General features: G+C 45.5%; 1 protein-coding gene across 1 annotated transcript; it reads left to right on the forward strand.

The window, feature by feature from the left end:
* The first annotated feature begins 1705 nt into the window (after positions 1-1705).
* CKMT2 (creatine kinase, mitochondrial 2) lies at positions 1706-27024 on the forward strand. The gene is made up of 10 exons (XM_052642908.1): positions 1706-1796; positions 12013-12184; positions 13502-13700; positions 15537-15632; positions 16076-16297; positions 17908-17993; positions 18933-19056; positions 21705-21839; positions 23230-23355; positions 26762-27024. Exons 2-10 carry the CDS (start codon positions 12033-12035, stop codon positions 26879-26881), a joined length of 1260 nt encoding a protein of 419 aa, XP_052498868.1. The 5' UTR covers positions 1706-1796; positions 12013-12032; the 3' UTR covers positions 26882-27024.
* The last annotated feature ends 958 nt before the right edge of the window (positions 27025-27982 follow it).

The following is a 27982-nucleotide window of genomic DNA, read 5'->3' on the forward strand; positions in this document are numbered from 1 at the left end:
GGATTGAACCCATGTCTCCTGTGTCTCCCATATTGGAGGTGGTTTCTGTACTGCTGAGCAACCTTGGAAGCCCATAGGGTGGGGAGGTGGAGGCTAAATGTCTACTAATAAGGAACTGGGGGAAAAAAAAAAGAGCAGTTTCTCATCATAACCACCATCTTTTAAATTCTGTGTCTCCATGCTCTTCAAAACCCTCACCCTTCTCTGCGTCTGGGATCTGGGCTATTTCAGGCTCACTGTATTTATTTCACCTGGTGCCTGAACTGCTATGAAACAGTTTGGTCAGCCCCACAGACCTCTAACTTGCTGCCTGTTCTGCCAGGGGAGCAGGAGGGACTATGGTCTGTTAGGACAAAATGTGCAAACTGGGAGCTCTAACTCTTTACAGGATCATGCAACTAGTTTGGTGGGTCCCAGTCTGCAAATGTTCAATGAGATAATGGAGAACCTAGAAAATATCTGAGTATATCATATCATGTGCAAAAAGGGTAAGTATCACTTGTACACTAGGTTATAATGATAGCATATATGTTAACTGAGACCAATGCATAGTAAAGTGCTTGAATCTTAAGTGTACAGCGTGACGAATTTTTACACGTGTGTACACTCATACAACTACCCCTAAATCAAGAACCCTTCCAGCCCCAGAAGGCCCTCTGAGGCACTCTCCCAGTCAGTACCCCCATGCAAAGGTAAAATATTTGTTTTTGCTTTGGGTCATATTTAAAAGAGGTGGAGGCTCTGAAAGAGAACCACTCTAAGTGGGAGGTTATTCCTGGGCTCCATGCCCTGCTCCATCATCTCCTCCTCGCATGGCTTGGGTCTTGAGAAGGAAGGGAAAGGAATCAGCTGGTGATGTGCACCTGGACATAGAAGCTGGGTACGTGACCGTCACCAGAGGCCTGGGCAGCTCCCTCTGAAATGCAGGCTGTGCTCCAAAGTCCTGGTGGGTCAATGCTATTTACAGTCAACCTTTCCGGTTTGCAGTGGATGTTCCAGGGAGGGCTATTTTTAAGCAGGTTGATGGCCTGCAGGACCTTCTGGTAGTAAATTAAGCTGTTGTGGATACAAAGTGTACGGTCTAGTAATCTACTTCAGACGACCTGATCTAGAAGAGAAGGGTGATTGCCCCGAATCCAGCCTCCAGATAACTAGTTGGAAGGAGATGCCCTGGTTTCTGGTTCAGAATGTGATTAGAAACTGAGGGAGCTTTAGATGTCTTTCTCAGCTTGGAGGGGAAAGTGGAGGGTCCCGGAGAGAAGGGACCATTCTCCACAGCTAACCAGGGACCCAGGGATGGGCTCCTGAGGGAAGATAGGAACAAATTCCCAAATAGGTGCAGCAGTTTTCCCGCGGTCCTCCCACTTCCAAAGCAGGAGCCTGCAGGTCTGGGCAGCCAGTTAGCGGGCTGCGGGCCCAGGAAGCCCTCGCAGAGCCCTGGAGAGACAGCCTACAGGACTGGACTTGGAGCAGGGAAACATTTTAAAGAAAAGACAGGCGCTAGAAATAGGACAGAGACCACCCCCTGCCACCGGCGGAAGAATCAAGAGGCCGGTGCTACAGGGGAAGGGCTGGGGAGCAAGTATGTCTTGAGACCTCATCGGGATTGGCCGAGGCGGGCCCCGCCCCGCCCTCCCGGCCCCGCCCCTCCCAGGATAGCTTTCAAAGCCGGCCCCGCCCCGCCCCTCCGGCCCCGCCCCGCCCCTCTCAGGAGCCCTTTCAAGGCCGGCCCCGCCCCCACCTTACAGTCCTTGGCTGTTCGCGAGCGGCGGGACGCAGGCGGCTTCGGCTCCAAGGTCAGTGTGGCTGTGAAACCCGGCTTTATTCCTCAAAACTGGGGTCATTGCTAGAGCCAGGGTAGGGGCCTTGTGAGCGGTGGACCCAGGGCTGTGGGCCGGGGTCTGGGCGATGCTCCTGTGTGCGGAATTCGTGGTAACTCTTGAGAAGAGCCGGCAGCGCGTCTGTCCTTGATTGAGCCGCTCCGCACCCAGGCGCAGGTGACCATTCCGTGGGCCAGTTGCGCGCGAGGGGCTGGCACCCTGTCAGCACCCTGCTTGCGGGGCCTGTGTTTGATAGTGAATCAGGACTTTTTCTTGATGGAAAAACTAAATGCCACAGAGTTGGGGACTGTTAGCTTTCAACTTTCTTTCCCTTGTAATCTGTAGAAACTCATTAGTTTGAGGGATGGCTTCCTCAGCAGCATCAGAAGAGATGCAGACCAGTGGCTTGCGAAAAACTAACTGAAAAACGGACACCTTGAAGCCCTGGAAAGGAGCTAATTACAGATTGGCCCCGGAGCTAGACCTGATTTAAACTAGTTAATATTATTGCTAGAGAACTATTTTTAAAATCTCTACCCCATTAATAAATTAATAATTAAATAACATTTAAAATGAGAGTCCCATGGAGGGAGAGGCCTGGTAGGCTGCAGCCCATGGGGTCGCAAAGAGTTGGACACGACTGAGTGCCTTTACTCTTACTCTAAAATAATTAAATAATTTAAATATTTAAATAAAGCAATTAAAATTTTTTAAAATATTTTAAATTTTATTTAAAATCATTTTAATAAAATAAAATTTAAACAAAATAGTTAAAATAACTTAAAGTAATGAAAACAAATAAAATGAATAAGTAATTAAAACCCAAGTAACTATTTGCACCACCCCAACCCCTCCACTGGAGGTAAAAATGCTACAGAGTTGGCCTACATGTGTTTCATCTCTGGCAAAGGACTGTTGTTTGCTTGCTTGGTTGGGTTACTGTCAGCTCTGTTTTTGTCCCTTGGGTAGGTGACATCTCTGCTGGGTGTGGAGAGTGACATTCACCAGAATGAGGCAAAGCCCTCTGGCCCTGCTCAGCGCTGCCCCGAGACCTTCCCTTTAGCGTTGCCCTGACTCTGAGACACCCTGCCCCACAGGGTCAAGTGGAATCAGGAGAGGTGGCAGGCAGTGGCCTCATGACCGGCTTCGCGCGTTCACCCAGTGTGTTGTTTCCAGAAGTGCCGAGTTTCCTGTCTGCAGCCATCCCGCTGCCTCTGTGTCAGAGGTTGTGTCCTTGGTCAGTTCCCCCTGTGCTCAGATAGAATAACACGGCCGCCAGCAGAACTTGGCAAAGGGCTTCCTGAGCCTCCCAAGCTGGCTCTGGGGGTTATTAGGCTGTGTGAGCCCTCCCCTTCCTCTTCTACTTTTGTGGGCACCTTTTCTAGCCGCCTCCCTCAAACCTTCTGTGGGTTAAGGCACTGTTCTAGCAAAGGGCACGAGCACCGTATGCACCCACAAACTCTGCCAGCTTCCTGAGCAAATCTACCCTTACAGCATGGACCAGGGGCCAGGTCAGTTTTCCTAAAGGGAAGGCTGAGGAAGGTCCGGGAAACTTGGGGTGGGGGACAGGAGAAGGAATGGAGCGTCCTGCATGTTCCAAGGCAGGAGGAGGACTGGTTCTGAGACAGACTTTGCCCCTGGCTCAGAGGCTCTGGGACTCCATCTTTGCCACAGCCTAGAACAGGAGCCATTTGCCTTCCCAGAGGGGCCCACATGGACCTTGCGTCAGCATTCTGGGAGTCCCTGCTCACTGAGCCAGGAATCCCACAGGGAGCCCATCTGAAGGTGACCGCTGGAGGTCACACCCACTGCTGCCTGGGAGGCCACAGGCCTCCTTCCCTTGGGCAGGGAAGGAGGCTTCCATTCCTGTACAGCATTTCAAAGAACTAGATGGTTCCTAGCTTCCTATTTTCTTGAAAGCAACTTACCCTTGAGAGATGAGCTTGTGATGGTTGTATGTCTTCATCAACAGGAGGCCTAGGAAAGGCCTCTATTTTACAGGGAAAGACCATAGATTTCTCTGCTTATGACTCTCTACTTGTTAAATAGAATGGAGATGCCCAAGGGTGCCTCTTAGGGTGCCAGTACATCCGGGGGTGGAGAAGTAACTTGAACCCTTTGCTCCCTTAGAGCTGGGAAGGGACAGCCACTCTCTGCTGGCCATGAGTGACATCAGGAGAATTTGTTCAGAGTGTTCTGTGGAGCTAGTCCAGCCTCAAGGACGCCCTCTGTTTTGGGGTCATTCTCTCCGGAGGGAACGCTGACACGTGGTCCGACCCCTGGCCTTCCACTGCCCTCCAAGGAGCTCGAAACGCAGGCGCCCTGTACAGCTGGACCAGAAATAACTCTGAGTCAGCAGAATGGCACCCATGGCGTCTCCCTCCAGTTACTCAGGACAACCAGGAGGTCAGAACTGAGGCAGTAACAGAACTCAAGCCTGGGTTCCATCCATAGCCTAGGATGTGACAGAACCAGAAAAAACCAGACCCAGACTCCCAGTACGCCTGCCTGAGACAGACGTGGGGGGCTCTTGGGCATGATGACAGAAGAGCTTAATGTCGTGGCTCTTGTTTTTTTAGTGGAGAGGGCAAGAATATAACCACAGCACCATTGCTTTTTGGCTGTGATCTTGCACCCATTTAGAAATCTCACTGGCTTGCAGCCCAGCAGTTTGGCCAGAGTGTAGCCCTGATGGTAAAAATCAACTCAGGAGTCATGAAGTGTTCCAAGTTAGGGAAACTGAGGCGGGTGACCTCTGTGGGGTGAGAGCTGGAGACGGCCTCCCTCCTCGTCCCTGCAGTCCCTACTTCTGTAGGAGAGAGGGGAGGAGAGAGGAGGAGAGAGAAGAAAACCCCATGCCCTGTCTCCTTGGAGAAAGGCAGGCTGGCCCAGCATCCCCGGCATGCCTGGCAGGCGCTTTGGGCACCTGGCGTCAGAGTGGGGTGGGTGAAGTGGCACCTGGCATCTCAGCCACTTCAGCAGAAGCCTGAGGACAGGAGAGAGGACAGGCTTATAATATTCTGGGACACTGGGGGAGTCATATGCTCTCAGGTGACAATCCTATGTCTAGAAGTTTCTGTGGTAAGTGCATTTCTATCGTCTTGGGAGCCTGAGTGAAGTGATCTGTGGCTCCCAGGTCCTGAACCACAGAGGTGGTTTCTCTCCAGTTGCTGATCAGTGCAGGGCTGCCTGTGAGGTGCTGTGGTTTGCAAGGAGCCTGGATCCAGGGCCAGAGACAAGCCTGATTCAAATCCCAGCCTTATCAAGTGTTGGTCCCTTAACCTCTCTTTGTTTTCTCCATCTGCAAAATAATGCCTACTTGCCAGGATTGTTTTAAAGACCAAAAACAATATTTGTATGGGCCTCTTGCATGATGCATGGCTCATGGTGGGAGTTTGGTAAATGGTAGTTAAAAAGAAAAAAAGACAGTAAGGTGTGGCCACGCAGAGATGGAAAGGACGTTCCAGGTGGAAGGAAAGGCCTGGGTAAAGGGTCAGAGTCTGGAAGAAGAACTTGGGAACCCAACTGAGGAAATCGATGTTGTGAACCCTGACATTGGTTTTCAAAGGATGATCCGTGGATCTGAACATACACAATGAGCTCCATCTGGAATCAAGGGTTGTCCTCAGAGAGATTATAGAATAAAGCAATTAGATGAAACACTTTGAATGGTAAAACTGAAGTCAACAAACATTCAGAGAAGGGCCAGACCAGTGCTGGCTAGGAAACCCAGTGGTGGTTGTGGGAAGAGAGTAATAACTGCCCCTAGCCTTTAGGTCACTAGAGGGGAGAGACTCGCATTTACTCAGCGCCTACTTAGTCCTCACAGCAGCTCAGGGAGGGGTCTCATCGTATATAAAGGAGGAGTCCGTTATATAGAGGGGGTTGCTGAAGCTCAGGTAGGCAACTTGCAGGCTCTGTAGACCCAGCAGGGCCTGAGAATTGCCTGCTTAACATAATAGACATGTTGACAGTGCCATTCTTGCTACTCGTTCAAAAGATGGAGTTTGAAAATGTGACTTTTTAACACACTTCACAGCTGACTTTCTTTTAGTTTTAAATTTAATTTTTGATGATAAAGGCAATCTATGCTGGTTTTTACAAGTGATGCAATAATACAGAATTCTATTAAGAGAAAATAATCTGCCTACTTCAAGTCTGTGGCTCTGAAGTAATGCTTTTTGCAGTTTGATGAGTAACCTTTAATACTTTTCTTTATGTTCATACTAATATATGCAAATACATACATAGATACATCATTGTTATAAAATTGGAGCCATTCATATTCATTACTTTGAGATTTTTTTTTTCTCTTTTAACCTAAGAATAGAGCATAGACATGCATCTAGGTAAAGTGGAGGCACTTTTAACTGATTCTTTAATAGCCATGGAATATTCCATTGTCTCTTTTTATCACATTTCATACCATTCTTCTTCCTCTGACAGACAGGTTCTTCTAGGTTTTTATGCCACTACACAGAGTGCTTCACTAAATATCGTTGTGCCTCTCTCCTTCTATGGGGCTTCCCTGGTTTTTCGGATGGTAAATACTCTGGGGTTCAATCCCTGAGTTGGGAAGATCCACCTGGAGAAGGGAATGGCAACCCACCCCAAATGTTCTCAAACATTCTGAGGGCAGCACCTAGAGGTGACCTCTCAGGTGAAGCAAAGTGATAGTTACAGATGTGTGCATATATTCAGCCCTTTGTAAGTGCCAGGCCTCATTCAGATTTGTTGCTAGTAGCTGCAAATGTTCTGGAATCTGGAATCCATCAAGATTGTTCCCAGTCATGGCTTTTCTCTGGGCCTTTGGGAACAGGCAGCCACTATACATCCTGGGCAGACTCAGTCCCACTGGACTTCAACTCTCTACATTTCAGGGAATTATCTTCTATAGATTCTCTCCAGAGCCAGATTTGGGTGAGTCAAGGAGTCTGTGTCCTCATCCGGAAGATCCTGCACCAAGGCATAGAACAGGGGCTCTAGCCAGCCCTTCTTGCTCTTTTCTTTCTGCTGTATTCCAAAGTAGATTGAATGTGGTGTGGGCTGAGTGCAGTGGCGGTCCTCCCACCTGGAGGATGGCTGGAAGGCAGCTGGCCAGAGAGAGGCAATGCAGCTGGCCTCCGTGGTCATCTGTTTATGCACACGGGTGTGTGGTGTCAGGGCATCGTGGCTGCTCTCATCTTTGGTAGCTCGTGTCCTGGTGCCAGTCCGAGAGCAGCTGGAGGTGAACAATAGCTCAGACTGATTAAGACCAGACCAGCTCCCTGAAACAGTATAGCTGAATGAACTGAGCCAGTTCCAGTCCCTCCCAGGGGCTCCCACAGGGCTCTGGCTCCCCTGGAAGAACACAGACGCTATGACTTGTAGTTGCCCAGGTGGAGTGCTGGTTAAGAGCAAGGACTGTGAAAACAGACCACTCGTCCTGAATCCCCACATTGCCACTCACACACTGTGTGCTTTTGGACAAGTGATTTTACCTTTCTTCACCTCCATTTGCTTATCTATAACATGGGGATAATAAGAACGTCCTCTGTTGTGAGGATTTAATGGGGGAATAACCATAAAGCTAATGGAACCATGTGCCCCCACATATAGTAAGTGCTACCTGAGAATTTTCCCCTAAGACTATGAGCTCTGTAAAAGCTGCCACATACTAGATATCTAAATATTAACATTTATCAAACAAATAAGTGGAAAGATGCCTGTCCTTACCCTTTCATCACCAAGTCTTGCCTCTCCGTCCATTGCTGCCCGCTGTGACTCCTCCCTCCATGAGGCATGTCAGTATCATTCACGGTGGCCATGACCTAATGCCTGATGACCTCTGGAAGTCTGTGGTCACTGGTGTTCCTGGAGGGTGGCCGAAGCCCTGAGGGCCCACCCTCTGATTGCACTGCCCTTCAGAGCTGCCCAAAATGATGCCTGTGTGGCTGGATGGCCATTTGGCCCCATAATTATCTTCTGTCAAGCCTTCGGTGGAAACTCTGATTGAGAAGAACCATCCAGGATCCCTGAGAGACCATGAGGAATCAGAGGCAGCAAGAACTGTCTGGCAGCTCCATTCCTTGGAGAGGAGAGGTTGACTCCATCCAAACATACTATAATATTGTTACTAAACCGTATAAGTAAAAACAGGATTTTCATTTAAACTCAGTACACGTGATTTCCCTTAACTGACCGTTGGCTGTCAGTTAACTTCTCTGTTTTTGAGTTCCCTCATCTTTTTTTTTAAACTTTTTATTTTATATTAGAGTATAGCTGATTAGGTGGCTCAGTGGTAAAGGTCACCTGCCGATGCAGGAGACACAGGAGAAGCGGGTTTGATCCCTGGGTTGGGAAGATACCCTAGAGGAGGAAATGGCAGCCACACCAATATTCTTGTCTGGAAAACTCCATGGACAGAGGAATCTGATGGGCTACATTCAATGGAGTTGCAAAGAGTCAGACACAACTTATTGACTGAGCATGCACTCACAGAAACTAAAATATGGATATGATAACATTTTAAACATTAGTATTTTGAATCAGACACCCACCCACAGATCACCTTCACAGGGAGAAGACCTTTAAAGACCACCAGTGGACTTACACGTGGACACCACCCCCTCCTCTTCCTCCTGACTCTGCCTCTTTGGATTTATCTCCTCAAACACGCTGATGTGAACACGTACCAGTGCTAAAGCCAACTAAGGAAAGAAAAATAAAAATCAACTATCTGAGCTAAACTCAGAAACAAATGCACTTCTTGTTTACTTAGGGAGTATGTCTTGGCCCATATATAATCTGGAAAGAGCTTGGACATTGCTTCCCTTACTTTGGAGAGTTCTATGGTTAAATCAGAGAAGAAAAGTATTGCCTCTCTGCTTAGGAAGCAGATTGGAGGGTGTGGAAGCAGATACAACAGATTTCAAAGATGTAATCTGCTGTGTACAAAAGCCAGGAAGAATGGGTGTTATTCCTTGGGGAACACTGACCTACCCTTGGAAGGAGATGGACAACAGCCCAAAGTCTAGTAGGGAGCAAAGAAGTACATGTGTTCAGATGAATGTTGGGTCATTACAAGTCCCTGGAACAACTCCAAGAAATGGCCCATTTATTTTGCCTGCTGATTACTAAAGTAATTCCTGTTGTCTTTAGGATTGAGGGGATTCTTTTTAGACATGGCACAAGGGAAAGGCTACCTGATAATTTGATTTCCTGGGCTAACATAGGAAAATAACTCCCTAATTTTTTTTCAAGGACTTTGATGCTTTAGGTGAGATGTTCAAATTTCTCCCAAGAGCTGCTCAAAAAGGTATTAAGTAAAGACTTCTAGGTGGTGACCATGGAAGAATAACTGATCCCAGTTCCCAAAATGCAGTCAGGTAAGAAAGTGAACTGCAGAAGGCTACTTGTTAGAATTGTGTGTAAAGCCATGCTGACCTCACCCTATTAGAGAGTTTATTGTCTTCAGGGTAGCCTAGGTTTCCATCTCGTAACCATACTCTCAAGAGCCTCCTTGCAGCCATCCAATGCACCTATGCTTGGAGAATCCTATAGCAGGGTCCTGATAATCTAAACACTAGGGGAAAAGATTCCACCCTGCGTTTGGGCATCACAGAGACCAATATAATGACAGGGTACTAAGAATTGCCTGCTGTATTGTTTTCCACTTATCAACCCATGGTAAATAGCTCCCCCATCCTGGATGATGCTGTGAATTAATCCATGCTGATCTCTGGGGGGTGGAAGACAGGGAATCTGATTTTCATCCCTGGTGACATTATATATTTATCTGGATTTATACGTGTTCTCTGTCTGCATCTCCGCCTGTCCATCTGTTGTCTGTTTCCTACTTTCTAAAGCATATATTTTACTAGCTCCTTTGTTACTGATCTGCTCTTTACCTTAAATTGTCTTTTTCATTGTCAGATTTGAAAGATACTTTGACTATATTCCCAAGTCTGGTTGATAATCTCCTAGCCCCTTAAAGACACTGGTTCTCTGTCTTCCATTATTCACTGTTGAAAAATCAGCTGATGTTTTTTGTTTATAGATGAACTGTCTTTTCTCTTTAACTTCTTTGGATATCTTTGTTGCTGGTAATCTGCAGTTAACTATATTATTCAGGTATGTGTGGATTATTTTAATTTTGCTTGGTTTATGTCATACCTCTTGAATCGTGGATTTTTGTTTTTCATCAGTCCTGGAAAAGTCTCAGTCATTTCTCTTCAAATATGGCTTGTCTGTTTTCTCTATTCTCCCTTCTGAGGTCTCCATTAGGTGTGTCTTTGATCTTGTCATTCTATCCTTATATCTCTTATGTCTCATATTTTCCATTTTCTTATTTTCCTGCACAACATTCTGGATAATTTATATGATATATCTTCCAATTCATTTATTCTATCTTCAGCTGTATTATTATCCATAGTTCATTCTGGTTCTCTTTCAGATCAGGTTGATCATTCTTAGTAGTTTCCTGTTGATTGCTCATCACTGTGATCCCTTGCTTGTTCATCATTTCTTTAAACATTTTATATAGAGATAATCTACATTCTTGTCTGAAAATTACAGTATCTTCAGTCATTGGACTGAATTCCAGTCATTGGAGGTCTAAATCTGTGGCCCTTTATTCTGTTGATTCCCATTCATAGTACCTCCTTGCGTGCTTAGTGATCTTTGAGAGCTTGTTATGGCTTGATCTTCATCTATAGGAAGTAGGGCCTAAACTGAAAATACCTTCCTCAGAGAGCATTTGTTTGCTTTTGCTGGGAGAACTCCTGATCTTGGACCACTTTAGCCCCTCTCAAGGGTCCTAGTTCAGCTGGAGAGTCTTAGACTCAGCTTGCCCTTTCCCTGCTGATAGCCTGCTCTTCGTGTGCAAATGGACATCCACACTCAGGATAACCCAAATCTCCTGGCTTGTTACCCTGAGCTCTGGCACCAACTACTTGGGGTGAGTGAAGTAGGAGAGTGGTCCTCAGAGACTTTGAAACTGTTCATAATAATTAGTGAAATTGATTTCACCTGCCTTCACTGATCGGAACTGGCAACCCACTCCATTGTTCTTGCCTGGAGAATCCCAGGGACGGCGGAGCCTGGTGGGCTGCTGTCTATGGGGTCGCACAGTCGGACACGACTGAAGCGACTTAGCAGCAGCAGCAGCCGCCTTCACCAGTCAAGGTCGATTTAAGGCTTGTGTGTCCGCCATGCACTTTCTGGCCTAAACAATAAGGTGTTTGCCCAGGTTATTTTCCAGGAACATGGACTCAGCTGTGTCTAGTTCGAGCTGAGCTGGTTAAGACTGTAAGGACCACTGACCTCACAACTGGGCATGCATGAGTGTCCAAGCTCAGTGACCTTTTGACAGCGCAGGGCTGGAAACTCCACCCTCAGACCCTACAGAGGTAGCCTAATTACACCTGTGCTAAATGACCATTACCACACCTTTTCCCAATCACCTTTCTGAGCACTCCCCACGCACTCTATGCTTCAGAGTGCCATGCTTCTTTGTTATCCCAAAAATACTCCACGCCCTTTACCTTCCAGGAGGTAAATTTGTGAGTTTTTCCTCCCATGTTCTTCCATGACTGCCTTGTGAATAAACCCTCCTAAGGGTTGCTGCAAACCTTAGTGTCTCAGCACTTTGGATTCCTGTGTGTTGGGCAAAAAGAGCCTGGTTCGGTGACAGCTTCCTCTACTTCTCATAAGCCCAGCATGCCACTCTGTTCAGGGTCTAGTTGTGTAGTGGCAGAGCCCAAAGAGCACATGGTCTGTCAAGCTGCCAGATGTGGAAAGCCTCCATTTTTTCCCTTGGTATTATATTGGTGGAGAAAATGACATGGACTTCAAGCAGTTTGACATTCTCTACATCTAAAACTAACCAGATTTTTCCAAGCAGTGTGAGGAGGGTGGGGAAAAGAGGGAGAAAGAAAAAAATGAAACAAAACAGAGGCTAAGTCTCCTGCAGTTTTTTCTCTCCCCTGTTGATCTCTATACTATGGTTCAGGGCCATCCTGTGAGGCTGTCTGGTCTTTAGCTTCTCAGGAGTTCCCTGGAGGCCCAATGGTTAAGATTTGGTGCTTTCACTGTGGAGGCCCAGGTTTGATCCCTGGTCAGGGAACTAAGATCCTGCAAGCAATATAACACAGCCAAAAAATTCTTTTAAATATATATATATAAAATAATCCTCAGCTTCTCTGCTTTCCAGACACTCATCCAAGAGGAAGGATGGCCAGTACCTTCTCAAAGTTGCTGACTGGCCGCAATGCCTCTCTGTTATTTGCTACCTTGGGCACTGGTGCCCTGACCACGGGGTACCTGCTGAATAAGCAGAACGTGTGTGCTGCGGCCCGGGAGCAACACAGACTATTCCCACCAAGGTAAGTCCTCTTGGCTTTAAAATGATGCCAAATGCCAGCCAGAAATACGCTTTCCCCTGCTGAAACTGTCAGCAAGGGCCCCTCTTTTGGTCTCTGAGGATGAGTAAATCATTTTGACTTGTGAGGCACACTGACCTGTGGTGAACTCAAGGAAGTGTAGTGTCATGATTCCTGCCCAGAGCGTGAGGTCTAGTGGAACGGTAATAACAAGACCGAACCTTTGTTGAACGTGTCTAGGTGTGATGAGAACTTTACACAGAGTGTTTTATTCCTCCTAACATCTCTCTGTGATGAAACGGAGGCTTCGGAAAAGTAAGTAGTGCCTGAGTTCACACAGCTGGTATAGCCAGATATGAATCTAGGGTCCTTGATTCCAGACCTGTGCCTCACACGTGCTGCACTGCCTTCTGGAAAATGTGATGTGATAGCAGGGATTTGAAGTATCAGCTTTAAAGGGACTTGCAGGGGAATTAGAGAAGTGGCATGGAGACGGAGTGTCTTCTCCGCCCTGGGGACCTTACCCTGGCCGAGAGGTCTCACACTGGGTAGAGTTGGAGCGCTGACTTGAAGGGATTCTGTATAGGCAGGTGTGCACGAAGACATAAGGAAAACCTGAGGTGTTTCTCAGAAATACTTACTTGGCTTTTGTGGGAATCAGGATCTCTGAGGAAATTGCTGGTACCTGCCAGGTACCTCAGGAATTCCTGAGGTAAGAATGCTTGTGGTGGTCCTGAATTCCCTATTCTTCAGTTGGTGCATATCCCAGGGTAAGATTGCACCTCCATTTGATTTTTTCCTATGTATTAGTTTAACAGATATTCACTGAATGCCTGTGTCTATAGGCAAGCACTGAGCTCAGCATAGCAGATAGCCGTAGAGTTTGCGTCATAGAGGACAGATAAATAAATGAATTTCTGTGCAGTTACGCCTGCAGGGATTTTAGCTTCTCTATCACAGACCTAAGGGGTCAAAAAGTAACTGTTATAATCTACCAAAACTTCTGGGTTTAAAAAAAAAAAAGCCTGCATATGATTTTAGTTTCTTTCTTAATTATCTTCATTCTGTTTCCTCTTTATATAAACATAGGTTACAGTCTGTGGGCTCCCACAGCCAGCATCATAAACCTCTTTAGGCGGGGCTAGGTCCATTTCTTTGGTAGTTCAGGAACGTATGTTTTTAAACTCTGGCTGTCTTGAATCACGACCTAGCCAGTTTCCCTCTGCCCTCTGGCTGAAGAGAGCCTGGTCAGAAACAAAGCTCTTGTGTAGGCCCCGTGCCTGCCGGGGCTGCTCACTGAACTCTCTCCTCCGCGGACAGTGCAGACTACCCTGACCTGCGCAAACACAACAACTGCATGGCCGAGTGCCTCACGCCAGCCATCTATGCCAAGCTCCGCAACAAGGTGACGCCCAACGGCTATACCCTGGACCAGTGTATCCAGACCGGAGTGGACAACCCTGGCCACCCTTTCATAAAGACCGTGGGCATGGTGGCTGGTGACGAGGAGTCCTATGAGGTAAACTCGCAGCTGCCGGTTCCACAGTGTATGTGTTGGGTGGGTGCTTTGTGTTCCCTCTGTGGGGCTGCGTTCTCAGAACAGGTTCCCATAAAGGGGAGCCAACTTCAGCAGAACACCTGCAGTGCTTTCTGGAACAACGAGGTCTATTCTTCCCAGGCACAAGGCTTCCTTTGCGACTGCTCTAGTATCCTCCCCATAGAGGAATGAGTTGCATGACTCAGTTCTCTGAGCTTGTCAAGGGAGTGAACTGGTACAGAAAAAATAAAATGTTTTAATTCTTTGTTGTTTCATTGTATTGGTGATGTGTATTCACCAGTGAGGCTTTAGGAGGTGATATGTTTGTGGCTGAGTTTTATTGAGGGGAGAGGATGGTTCCATGGGTGTTCAGTTTGGGAATTACTGATGACACAGTCCACTGTAGTCTTAGTGAATCATTAAGTCTCTTGGGGTTTCCCAGGTGGCGCTAGTGGTAAAGAACCTGTCTGCCAGTACTGGAGATGAGACAGGGGTTAGATCCCTGGATCAGGAAGGTCCCCTGGAGGAGGCTATGGCAACCCACTCCAATATTCTTGCCTGGAGAATCCCATGGACAGAGGCCTGGCAGGCTACAGTCCATGGGGTCACAAAGAGTCAGACGTGACTGAAGAGACTCAGCATGCACACACCAGGTCTGCTGAAGAAATCCCATGATCTGCATCCTCATTCTAGGGGCAGAAGCCCAGGATGGTCCCCTGTTCTGGAGCTCAGCCACTAGTGCAACTTCTGTGTCATGGCAAATAACTCAAGCCCGTCTCCCTCAGGTCTGCCTCCTTTGCACCTTCTGTTGCAGGGAGCGGAAGGCGGTTCCTTGGGAAGGCAGCCGTCAAGGGGAGTGAGGGGGCCGTCTTGAATAGGCTAGGTGGGCAGCTGACTCAAGAGCAGCAGCCCAGCTCTGAGCTCCCAGAGTCCCAGACTGGCGCTGACTCCTGGATGTCCCACAGCTCCCAGAGGCTGCAGGCTGCTCTGTTTGACTTCTCTTATCCTTATTTTACCTAAAGGATGTTCCCAGAAATTTATGGTTTTTTAAAAAGTAGATTCTGCTCGAGTTAGTTTGGGCAGAAAGGTCCTCAAAGCGTAAGGGGTCCCTGCTTCGCCTTAACTGCTGCTGTGCACTTTTCTTTCTATGCAGCTACTTTTCTACAAATGTATTGTGTTACTTAAACTCTAGAACCAGTTTTGACCACAAAACTGCTTAGCTTCTGATCTAGCAGCTTACTTTATCCTTCAGATTCTTGAACACAAAATTTTCTTGCTTCATCTGATAGTAGAAAACTTGGCAGAATCACTAGGGAAGAGATTACCATGACAGAGATCTGTATCTCTGCCCTCACCCAAGGGGCAGTGTGCCTCAGAGAGGTTTCCTCTGGCATTTGCCTACTACTATTATTGGACTACCTGGGTGGCTCACTGATAAAGAATCCACCTGCCAATGCAAGAGACACAGGTTCGATCCCTGATCTGGGAAGATCCCCCAAAAGAGATCATGGCAACCCACTCAGTATTCTTGCTGGAAATCCCTATGGACAGGAGAGCCTGGCAGGAAACAGCCCATGGGTTCCAAAGAGTCAAATACGGCTTAGTGGCTGAACAACAAGTGCTACTACTACTATTATGATTAGCCATCAATCCAGTCTCACACCTATTTCCTGCATGGTTGCACTGAGAATTTCAGAGAAGGAGGGCATCACCTTTGGCTTGGTGCTTAAGATAAAAAGGAGCAAATGATGAACCAATTAAAGTAGATGGACCTCCTTGGTCCTTCCAAAGGAAACAGGAGCCTTTTCCCTCCTGCAGGTGTTTGCCGACCTTTTTGACCCTGTCATCAAGCTGAGGCACAATGGCTATGACCCCAGGGTGATGAAGCACCCCACGGATTTGGATGCATCCAAGGTAGGCTCCAGCCACCTCTGTACCCTCCCATGAAGCTGGCACTCCAGAACCCAAGACTAGGAGCAGGAGAGAGAAGGGTCCCTGGGTCCAGCTGCCCTTGAAAGCTCTGTGACGGCCTTCCCACACCATGCTCCCAGGAGGGCCACAGAGACCGTCAGGAAATAGCCAGTCAGTTTTCCTTGCCTCCTACCACCAGGTTAGTGGTGGTCACTGAAAACCTTTCCTGAAACAATTCCTTTTTTCACCCCAAATCTAGCCGGGGTAAAGGACTGCAGAGGGCGCCCTGTGAAGTAGCTCCTCCGTTGACTTCTAAGACCCCTGCCCCCAGAGTAGCAGGATGGCTCCAGCGTGCACACGTGCTCTGTGCCCGGGGGTCCTCTGGTCGGCGGGGTGGAGGCCACTGTGGCCACAGCCCCGCAGTGACCCCGCGCTCTGCTCGGCAGATCACCCAGGGGCAGTTCGATGAGCACTACGTGCTGTCGTCTCGGGTCCGCACAGGCCGCAGCATCCGCGGGCTGAGCCTGCCGCCAGCCTGCAGCCGGGCCGAGCGGAGGGAGGTGGAGAACGTGGCTATCACGGCCCTGGAGGGCCTCAAGGGGGACCTGGCTGGGCGCTACTACAAGCTGTCCGAGATGACGGAGCAGGACCAGCAGCGGCTCATCGATGTGAGTGGCCCCTGAACCACCCGGGCTTCCAGAGGCGGGGCGATGCCAAGAGGGCCCTGAGTGGCCGCTGTGTGGCTTCCCTGGAGCCCAGGACCTGCCCCTGGTTGGGAGCTTGCTAGGGTTTCAACCTGGTCAGTCTAAAGCAGAAAAAGCAGGCCTTAAAAGTTTAGGTCAAAAGTGGAGATGGTCTCTGAATGAAGTTTGCAGAGGAAACCATAGGGTGGGCTGGGATTGGTGGGTGGGAGTGGATGGAGGATCCCCTGGCTTGTTGATAAATTGGAACAACTGGGCTTGGAAAATCCTGCCTGTGTCTCCATGGCCACACTCAAATCCAGAAAGCCCAGAACATCTGGAAGGGGAATCATCCAGGTCGAAGGCCTGCCCCCAAACCTGCCTCACACCAGAGCCCGCCTCTGAGATTCCTGCTGCCTCCCCAGGCTCTCCATGGCTTTGGTCTCACACTAGGGGAGACAAACCCAAGTCCCTTTTTTTGGTCTGGCATTTTCACAAGTAACTTTAAACTCCAAGGAAAAGGAGAAACAAATTTTCTGTCATTTCAGAAGATGCAGTACCAGAAAAGATGCCCCATTTCCAAACGAGACGGGCCAAGGTGGTCTAGAGGCCTCAGTCTCCTGGTTCTCTCCATTTGCCCTGTTACAGAACAACTCCTCCTCGGCCTCAAGTAGCTGCTTCTGGTTTCCAGCTTAAAGGCCACGCTGTTTCCTGGGCAATAATAGTCCCTAAACCTGTCCCAGCTCTTCCACTTAGGACTATAGAAGGACTCCCCTTCCCGTGTCCTCTTGATTTCTGACTTCAGTGTGATCATATTGGAATATATGATATCCACATTCATATTCTTACTGTGTCCATACAAGCAAGAAAAATGCCAGTCTCTGGACACTGGTGGTATATTGTAGTTAGAGGCGTACTTGGGAGTCAGACAGGTCTAGGTTTGCATCTAGATTTTGCCATTTCCTAGCTGTATGATAGGTTGTTTTATCTGAGTCTCAGTTTTCTTTTCCTATCACATAGAACAATTACATTTACTTCAGAATGTTGTTGCGAAGATTAAAGGAAATAAAAGTATATAGCATAGAGCCTGGCACCGAGTGAGCATTAGATAAATGGTGACTATTTTTGTTTACAGATCATTATTTTACATCTCGAGTAGTTTGTAATGAAAAGGATAATAAAATAAGTAAATCTACAACATTAGAAACATGGAGAATGCAACTATGTAGAACACTTCTTGGGACAGCACCCCGTTGCTCACTGCCCACTCTGCCATTGCATGGGGTTGGTGCTGGCTGGATAGACACACTCCATTAAGGATTACCATCTGGGTTAAGCCAGTGGTTTTCAGCCTTAGCTGTACACTAGAAAATACCAATGTCCAGGCCACAGCCAATAACAAGAATCTCTGAGAGATGGGAACTGGGCATTAGAATTTTTTAAGCCCTCTGATTATTATAGTGAGCAGCCAACACTGAGAAGCACTGCCTGAGAGACCTCAGCCATTATTAGTGAGTTGGAAATTGACCACCTGGCACTTGCCATCGTGTCTGATCTCATTAGTGTTGTCTTTTTGCTTTGTCCCTTTTGGCCTACAGGACCACTTTCTATTTGATAAGCCAGTATCCCCTTTACTAACTTGTGCTGGGATGGCCCGTGACTGGCCAGACGCCCGGGGAATCTGGTATGGACTGAGCATTTTCACAGTGGCAGTGTGTGCAGTGTTCTCCTTCAGATCACTGTTTGTCCTAACCTGAAGTTGCTGTGACCTGCTCTTGACAGCATGCCTGGCTTGAGAAGATAGAGTACTTAGAAATGGAGAAGATAGAGTACTTAGAAATTGGTGTGTGTGTGTGTGTGTGTTTAATATATAAGTATAGTAATGTTTCCAAGATGTGCAGGAATGCTAGCTGGTTTGCATGAATTATGCATGAAAAAAATTGTAAGAAAAAGCTTCATATTATTTGACTTTAGAGAATCTCTGTTTCATGCCATTAAAACAGAAAAGCAGAAAAAGAAAAATAAATGTTGAGGATTTAAGCAAAATCCTACGAGGAAGAGTAGCTATGAGTGTACACATATTTTATCTCGGCCAACAGTCCTCAGGCAACTTTGATTCTTGTTCCTTGGTAGTTATTACGGCACTACCAGAAGGAGCCCAGATCAAAGTGTTGGGGAGCAGCTGTTCAGTGCGGGTGCATAGGCAGGATCTATACAGCAAACATATGTGACATCTGTATCCCAAACGTGTTGAGCTGCAGGTAAAATCTTTTATTAAGTGCCATATGATTTTGGTTGAATCTATTAGGAGGCAGAACACTCTTGTTAGCAACAAAGCTGAAAGTTATCATGGCTGAATTATTGTCATCCTAGTCTGAGGAATGAGAGAGATTATGTTCTTGTTTGGCAAAAACATGACAGGACGGTTGGAGTTGGTGTTACTCTTCATTCTGTCAGGGTAACATTATTTTGCAGTACTTGTACGGGCACAGTGAAGAAATTAGGACCATCTAAGGCAATGAGTAAGGTGAAATGAAGCAATCAAGCTACAGAGGTAACAGGAATTTTCATGTGTTGAAACAAATGTAATTAACACTCAACACCGTATTTCTCACTTCATTAGGCATAATTATGACAAGACATTTCTCATCTGGATTAATGAGGAAGACCACACCAGAGTAATCTCTATGGAGAAAGGAGGCAATATGAAAAGAGTATTTGAGCGATTCTGTCGTGGACTTAAAGAGGTAAGATGTCATCAGAGAACTCTGAATATTCACTAAAATAAAATCTCTATATTTTTCATTCTTGAAAAAAGTACTGTGGTGACTTCTAAGACAGGGCTAATTTTTTTTTTAGGGATTGTGGCACTCTTTTGGGGTGTGGCTTCCAGCAAGCTCCCATGCTTCTTGCCCCAATGCAGGATGGTTTAGAGAAGTCTGTGGATCATTAGCTATTTTCTGATTTCTTTAACAGAGCTCTTGGCTGTTCTAAGCATAGAAACAGTATAGAATGCATCTATGTTCATATGTAACCAGGCGATCCTAAAGGAAATCAACCATGAATAGTCACTGGAAGGACTGATGCTGAAGCTGAAGCTCCAGTACTTTAACTACCTGATGCAAAGAGCCAACTCATTGGAAAAGACCCTGATGCTGGGAATGATTGAGGGCAGGAGGAGAAGGGGGTGACAGAAAATGAGATGGATGGATGGCATCATAGACACAAAGAACATGAGTTTGAGCAAGCTCCAGGAGATAGTGAAGGACAGGGAAGCCTGGAGTGCTGCAGTCTATGGAATCACAGAGTCAGACATGACTTAGTGATTAAACAACAAAAACAACATGACCACAGCCTTACTTGCTAAGAATTACTATATTCTCCTACAATGCTCTTATGAAAAAATAATAGCAACTGACATTTATTGTTTAGTAAACCTATATGCAGGTCAGGAAGCAACAATTAGAACTGGACATGGAACAACAGACTGGTTCTAAATAGGAAAAGGAGTACATCAAGGCTGTATATTGTCACCCTGCTTATTTAACTTCTATGCAGAGTACATCATGAGAAATGCTGGGCTGGAAGAAGCACAAGCTGGAATCAAGATTGCTGGGAGAAATATCAATAACCTCAGATATGCAGATGATACCACCCTTATGGCAGAAAGTGAAGAGGAACTAAAAAGCCTCTTGATGAAAGTGAAAGAGGAGAGTGAAAAAGTTGGCTTAAAGCTCAACATTCAGAAAACTAAGACCATGGCATCTGGTCCCATCACTTCATGGGAAATAGATGGGGAAACAGTGGAAACAGTGTCAGACTTTATTTTCTGGGGCTCCAAAATCACTGCAGATGGTGATTGCAGCCATGAAATTAAAAGACACTTACTCCTTGGAAGAAAAGTTATGACCAACCTAGATAGCATATTCAAAAGCAGAGATATTACTTTGCCAACACAGGTCCATCTAGTCAAGGCTATGGTTTTTCCAGTGGTCATGTATGGATGTGAGAGTTGGACTGTGAAGAAAGCTGAGTGCTGAAGAATTGATGCTTTTGAACTGTGGTGTTGGAGAATACTCTTGAGAGTCCCTTGGACTGCAAGGAGATCCAACCAGTCCATTCTAAAGGCGATCAGTCCTGGGTGTTCATTGGAAGGAATGATGCTAAAGCTGAAACTCCAATACTTAGGCCACCTCATTCGAAGAGTTGACTCATTGGAAAAGACTCTGATGCTGGGAGGGATTGGGGGAAGGAGGAGAAGGGGATGACAGAGGGTGAGATGGCTGGATGGCATCACCAACTTGATGGACGTGAGTTTGAGTGAACTCCGGGAGTTGGTGATGGACAGAGAGGCCTGGCATGCTGTGATTCATGGGGTCGCAAAGAGTCGGAAACGACTGAGCGAATGAACTGAACTAATGTCCTAGGTACTGTGTTCAGTGCTTTACATGGTTCATCTAATTTAATTGGACCATTTTGATATGGTGATAGAAGAGGTTTAATTTTCTATTAATGAAGTGCTATAGAATAAAGGATTGAAATGTTACCATTTGCAGCAACATGGACAGACTTGGATGGCATTATACTAAGTGAAATATCAGACAGAGAAAGACAAATACTGTTATGATCTCACTTATATATGGAATCTAAAAAGTACAACTAACTAATGAATAAAACAAAAAAAGAAGACTTACTGCTATAGGGAACAAACTAGTGGTTACCAGCGGGCAAAGGGGATGGGGGAGGGGTAATAGAAGGGTAGGAGGAAGAAAAGGTTATTCTGAGAATATATGAAATCACATGTGTGAAACTTTTGAAAATTGTAAAGCATGATAGAATTTAAAGAATCTTTCATTCAATAAAAAAAGACTGGGCTTCCCTGGCAGCTCAGTGGTAAAGAATCCGCTTGCCAGTGCAGGAGACATGAGTTTGATCCTGATCTGGGAAGATCCCACATGCCGAGGGGCAACAAAGCCCATGTGCCACAACTATTGAGCCAGTGCCCCAGAGCCTGGGAGCTGCAAGTAGTGAGCCCACATGCAACTGTGGAAGCCCAAGTGCCCTAGAGCCTGTGCTCTGCCACAAGAGAAGCTGCTGCAATGAGAAGGCCACATGCCGCAACTAGAGCATGGCCCCCACTTAGCACAACTGGAGAAAAGCCCTTGCAGCAATGAAGACCCATGAAAAAATAAAAATTATTAAAATAAAAGGATTAGAAATAACTTCAAAAAAAGAACTGCAGTTTTACTTTTTCCTTTCCAAATATAGAAGTAGTACTATAATTTACCTTAGTTTTATTCATGGCAAACTTACAGTACACACACCTCTCCCTGGTGCTGGGGGCGTGCTGGGTGAATGGCTCTCTGAGAACTTCATCATTTGCTCCCTGTTGTAGGTGGAACGCTTAATCCAAGAGCGAGGCTGGGAGTTCATGTGGAATGAGCGCCTGGGGTACATTCTGACCTGCCCTTCGAACCTCGGCACGGGATTGCGAGCTGGTGTCCACGTCAGGATCCCAAAGCTCAGCAAGGTACTGTCACATAGCCTGTGGTCCTGTTGGGTTCCACCAGGATGAGCTCACCTGGGGCTGCTTTGTGGAGGGGGAAATGTCCCAGTGCATTCCTTAACCTTCACTTTCTGACCGATGAAAGAAAATGACAAGAAAAGGTTGTTTGCTTGAAACAACATTTGTGTCCATAGGATAAGAGGTTAAGGGGCTGTAAGAATGGGATGTCACTTTAGGAAGTTTAAATCCTCCATCATATCACAAGGAGAGATGGACAGGCAGGCTTCTCTGCTGCCTGGCCAGCCTTCCATCTCCTCTCTTCTAGTTCAGAGGTTCTCAGGCTTGAACCTGCAGCAGAATCACCTGGAGGGTTGTGAAAACCCAGAATATAGAATTTGCATTTCTCACAAGTCTCTAGGTGATGCCGATGCTATTGGTCAGGGAACTACACTTACAGCACCGCTGCCTTAAGGCGTGGTCAAAGTCAGACCTCATGTTCAATTTGTGGGAAGGCGAGAGAGCATGCCAGTGTGTCCGTGTGAAGATCTAAGGTCTAGGCCTGCCAGTGGCACTTGTCACTTCTGCTTGTTCCGTTAGCAAGAACCTAGACAGTGGTTACTTCCTCAGCTCACCTGTTAAGATAGGAAAATGGATTCTGATGGGCACCTGGGGGTTTCTCTGTCATAGCACACCAAGTGAATCAAATACTTTAAAACAAGTTTAGAAAATGTGATTTTGCCCCCTCCCAAAGCATGATAAGATTATTCAAAATTCTAATTCTAAGAAAATTATTTGATGTGACTTAACATCTTGATTTTAATTATATCAATAACAGCTGTTATAAAGATGAACAATAAACTCACCAACGGATATCTAGATACCAAAATAGGGGTATAGAAGTTAATAACAGTTCTGCTACCTTCTAGCTATGTTCTACTTTTAGGCAAGTTAATTTCTCTGAGGCTTAGTTTCCTCATCTGTGAAATAGGGGTAAAAATAATACCTTCTTCATGGGATTATTATAAGTTTTAAAAGTTCCAGCACAGGGCCCTGGTACATAGTAAGTATATGTTTGTGTTTGTGCATATGTGCTTGGTTGCTTCAGTCGTGTCTTACTCTGAAACCCTATAGACTGTAGCCTGCAGGGCTCCTCTTGTCCTTTCGATTCTCCAGGCAAGAATACTGGTGTGGGTTGCCATGCTCTCCTCCAGGGGATTGTGTCGACCCAGGGATCAAACCCGCATCTCCTGCAGTCCAGGAGGATTATTTACCCATTGAGCCACCTGGGAAGCCCAAATATCTGCCTACTAAATATGAACTGTTATTACTTCTCGTTTTGCATCTTTTCTACATGTGCCAAGGATGATGAATCAGTTTTGCCTCTTATGACACCAAGTATTCTCCTTCGTCCCAGGATCCACGGTTTTCTAAGATTCTGGAGAACCTGAGACTCCAGAAGCGGGGCACCGGTGGTGTGGACACTGCAGCGGTAGCAGACGTGTATGACATTTCCAACATAGATCGAATTGGCCGATCGGAGGTAACATTTCTCTCACTTTCCAAAAATGAGCTAACAAAATCAGCCTAAGAGGACAAGAAGTAACCTCAACAGCCCTTCCTTATTCACAAAATTCAAGACCTCCTCTAGGCCCATTGAGGCCTGGCTCATGTTAGCATTTCATTCTGTAGTGCTTGTCCTCCATGGGAAAGCACTGCATAAAGGTAAGAACCATGGGATCTGAGAATGTATAGACAAGCGAAGGAATTCACAGTGGGACTGCTGTCACCAGCCTGCCCCCAGAGCTGTTCCAGCAATCGTGAGTGGTGGGAGCTCTGTTTTGCTAAAGGACAGCAGTCTTATCACTATGAAGTCAGAGAACACGTGCGCTCTCTCTGAGTGGAGTGAAATAGTGGATTTTTCTCTTGATTCTGAATTTCCTCTGATGAAGGTCACATGCTATCATCTTCACTTGGGCATTTTTAGCTACTTGATAGTTTGTAAAATTTTGTATTTAGGGCTCAAGATGGCAAATAAGGTATGCACCAGATATGTGTAAGATTGTGCTCAGCAGATGGCCCTTAGGATTCTGTGAATATAAAGGATGAATGAGATTCATAAACTATAGGTAGGCCTGGAGTGACGCGTGAGAAAAAGCACAAAGAGCACACCTGATGAACATGCAGCAGAATCCTAAGCAAATCCCGATCTCAGTAATTCCTCCCAGTTTATCTCATTGAACATATTGTGTGTGCTTGCTAAGTCACTCCAGTCGTGTCCAATTCTTTGTGACCCACAGTCTTCTCTGTCCATGGGATTCTCCAGGCAAGAATACTGGAGTGGGTTGCCATTTCCTTCTCCAGAGGATCTTCCCGACCCAGGGATAGAACCCACATCTCTTCCATCTCCTTCACTGGCAGGCGGGTTCTTTACCACTAGTGCCGCCTGGGAAGCCCTGAACATACTGTGCCCATCATTGATTAAAAGGCTCTTACGCAACTCAGTGGCATCACTGATTCAATGGACATAAGTTTAAGCAAACTCTGGAAGATAGTGAGGGGCAGGGAAGCCTGGTGTGCTGCAGCCTGTGGGGTTGCAAAAAATCAGACATGACTTAACAACTCAACAACAATATACAACTCAATAACTCAGTGGCTGGTTGTTAAACCCATGGATCATTGGTGCTCTTCTTTCTTGCCGTCTTTTGTGTATTTCATTGCTAGTTGGTATTCCTACCAGCAAACTGAGGGAAGGAAGGGAGAAAACAAAATGATGAAATCAGCCTGCATGCTACCAGCTCTGGTAAAGTACTTGAGGAAGAAGCAGCTATAAATACCACACCTTCTGAAATTAGCTTAATAACATATGATGTAGTGAATAATAATGGAGAAGGCAATGGCACCCCACTCCAGTACTCTTGCCTGGAAAATCTCATGGACAGAGGAGCCTGGTAGGCTGCAGTCCATGGGGTCGCTAGGAGTCGAACACTACTGAACAACTTCACTTTCACTTTTCACTTTCATGCATTGGAGAAGGAAATGGCAATCCACTCCAGTGTTCTTGCCTGGAGAATCCCAGGGATGGGGGAGCCTGGTGGGCTGCTGTCTCTGGAGTCACACAGAGTCGGACATGACTGAAGCGACTTAGCAGCGGCAGCAGTGAATAATAAAGAAAATCTAGGCCCTAGCCCTGTTTGCCTCTAATATTAAAACTTAATTTTAATTACTGGAAAGCTAGGTGGTCATCATTAAAAAACACCTATGATTTAGTAAGTGATCTTTTATAGGAACTAGAAATATTCCCAAAAGTGTTTTTTTTTTAAAATCCACTTATTTAATCTAACAACCCTGTTAACCATTGTGAACATTATTCTAAATTGCCTTCCATTCTTACAATTATTCAAAAAAATTTTTTTACTAAATTTAGTATTATTACATATGTTGGATATAAAACAGCTTTTCCCCAATGTAATTTTCAACATGAGCATTTTTCTACAGTATTAAATAGTCTTCAAAACGTATCTATTTAATGTCTCCCTGATTATTTGATATTATGTTTGACCATCTCTATGTATAACTCTGATCACAACTATGATTATTTAGTTAGGATATATTTCTAGAAAGGGGATTCTTGGGTTAAATATGAGAGTCCCTTACTTATGACCAAGTTTCCTACCAGAAGATTTATACCAAGAGAGTTCCACTGGCAGTGAATGACCCCTCACCACATCCTCATCAACAATGGAATGGGTCAGTTGGATAAGTAGAAAAAATAAGTGTTTTTTTTTTTTTATTAGTAATGACTAATTTTTTGACCCAACCCTTTCTTAGAGCTTCCATTTCCCTCTGCATGAAAAGAAGTGGGGAGGACACTAGACTCCATCATGCCTAAAATATGTTCAGCTGAAACACTTAACCATCTCCTCCATTATTGCTGGGCATTCTTGAGTTATATCATGTATTTTAGTGATGTCTGAAACTAAATAGTAATTACTTACTACCTTAGTTGGGTTTTTTTAGGAGCAGTGTAAGAAATTTGTTTGAGAGCTGATTCCCAGGGGAAAAATCATAGGTAAATGTACTCTAGTTTAAGAAAACCAGTTATTTGTAAATGAAAATTCTAACTTAGTTTAAGCAAGTATTTTTTAAAAAGTATATCTTAATGTAATTCACATAGTTTCCTTAAGTAACAAACTAGCCTGGTACAGTGCAAACATTCTTTAATTGCCAAACATTTGAGTTGAAATATTGCTCAGAAAGCCGTTCACTGTGTAAATGATAATATCTGAACTATAGCATGTTTAGTGCTCAGGTAGCTTAGTGGCAAGTCAGAATTTAGATCTGGGTCAGAGAATATCATGAGGGTGTCACTGTGTAGATATACTGTAAGACAAACTGTCATTTTTTAGCAGAGATTGATTGGACTTCCCTCGTGGCTCAGACGGTAAAGCATCTGTCTACAATGTGGGAGACCCGGGTTCGATCTCTGGGTCAGGAAGATCCGCTGGAGAAGGAAATGGCAATCCACTCCAGTACTATTGCCTGGAAAATCCCATGGACAGAGGAGCCTGGTTGGCTACAGTCCATGGGGTCGCAAAGAGTCGGACACGACTGAGTGACGTTCCTGTTCCTGTCATTTTTTAGCAGAGATTGATGGGGAAGAAATGTCTGAAATGCAAACTAATGGTTTTCATATTTTTTAAAAAGTTCTCACAAGCAAAGTAGTAACCTTATCTTAATGACAGAAAGATCGAGAGTAACCCTGTAATATCCCTGCTAGCTATCAGATACCTCTCTTCCCACAAAACTTTAGGGAAACAATGAGAAGAAATTGTTATACAATCCATCTAACAGGGAAAGTTCTAATGTGTCCCAGTGTTGTTCCTTTTGATCAAAGCCTTGCTGTGTCTTCTGTACAAGTTAATCTTTCATCTCTTTCATTGTCAAAGGTCGAGCTTGTTCAGATAGTCATCGATGGAGTCAATTACCTGGTGGATTGTGAGAAGAAGCTGGAGAGAGGCCAGGATATTAAGGTGCCACCTCCTCTACCTCAGTTTGGCAGGAAGTAAACTTTCCTTTCCCTGATTTATAAATAATCTGTCTGCTGGTATGACAGACATAAAGAAATTTCTACTCTGAGAGTTTTTGTAGACTTGGAAAAATATAAAAATTATAGGTCCTGTCTATCTTTACAATAAAACTCTCCTTATTATCTTTGGTGTGTTTTCCTGATTTTTTTTTTTTTTTGATGCTATTAAGATGGGTAAACACATCCAATTACAAGTGCCAGGCAGTAAAAATATTTTAGGACAATGATAAATCTCATATTTGTAAGACCGCTTCGCACAAATCTAAAAAACCTCCAACCATCTAGATGCTAAACTTTCAGCAAATCCCTACAGACACCATTGGAAAATGAGGAACTAATGTAATCAGTTTTCTGGTAAGTAGAGTGAGAGGAGATTCATTTCTCTTGAAATAAAGACTATATTGATGAGGACAAATAGAGGCTATTTATGCAGGGCTTGCTGTAGCAAGGGAGTCAGCCACCTTCGCCTACTTAAATTTGGCAAAAACTCAAAGGCAGGCATAGGAAGGCTTTCTGGTGAAAAAGAAGGGTGTGCTCAGGTGTGCTCTGAGTGGTAGGCCTGGGGAGATTGGAGGCAGACTAACTACAAGCGGGATATCCTAAGTAAGTGGTTTGGAAAGTATTATTTGGCTTTCTCTGGCTGGTCCTGAATTGGAAGCAGGGGAAAAATGAGGGGAACTGGGAATCTCTGACCAAGCCCAGTCTCAAAGCTGATGGCTTCAGAGATTGCGGTCTGGCTTCTTGAATTGGTTGCTGCAAAGATTGTGAGTCAGAGTTCTGTTTGCATAGATAGTCTGGCCATTGTCTATTTGTACATTTGGTCTCTCAAAAGCGATCCAAAATCTGATGTCTCAAATACTGAAAACATATTTAGTATAATTCGATAGCTGAATTCTTCCGTCAGCATGCAGATACTTATCTCTCGAATCTTGTTATTCTTTTCCATCCATCCTGTGATGTCTGTAACCTGAAGAGCACAATAGAAGAGGTGGGAGCAACTAACTCTATAACTCTAAAACTGCTCCACATGAATAGAAAAATACCTTGAATAACAGGAATGAGATCACATTCTGCATTTTGT

This window comes from Budorcas taxicolor, chromosome 7, assembly GCF_023091745.1.
Source record: "Budorcas taxicolor isolate Tak-1 chromosome 7, Takin1.1, whole genome shotgun sequence".
In the NCBI taxonomy this organism is placed as follows: Eukaryota; Metazoa; Chordata; class Mammalia; order Artiodactyla; family Bovidae; genus Budorcas; species Budorcas taxicolor.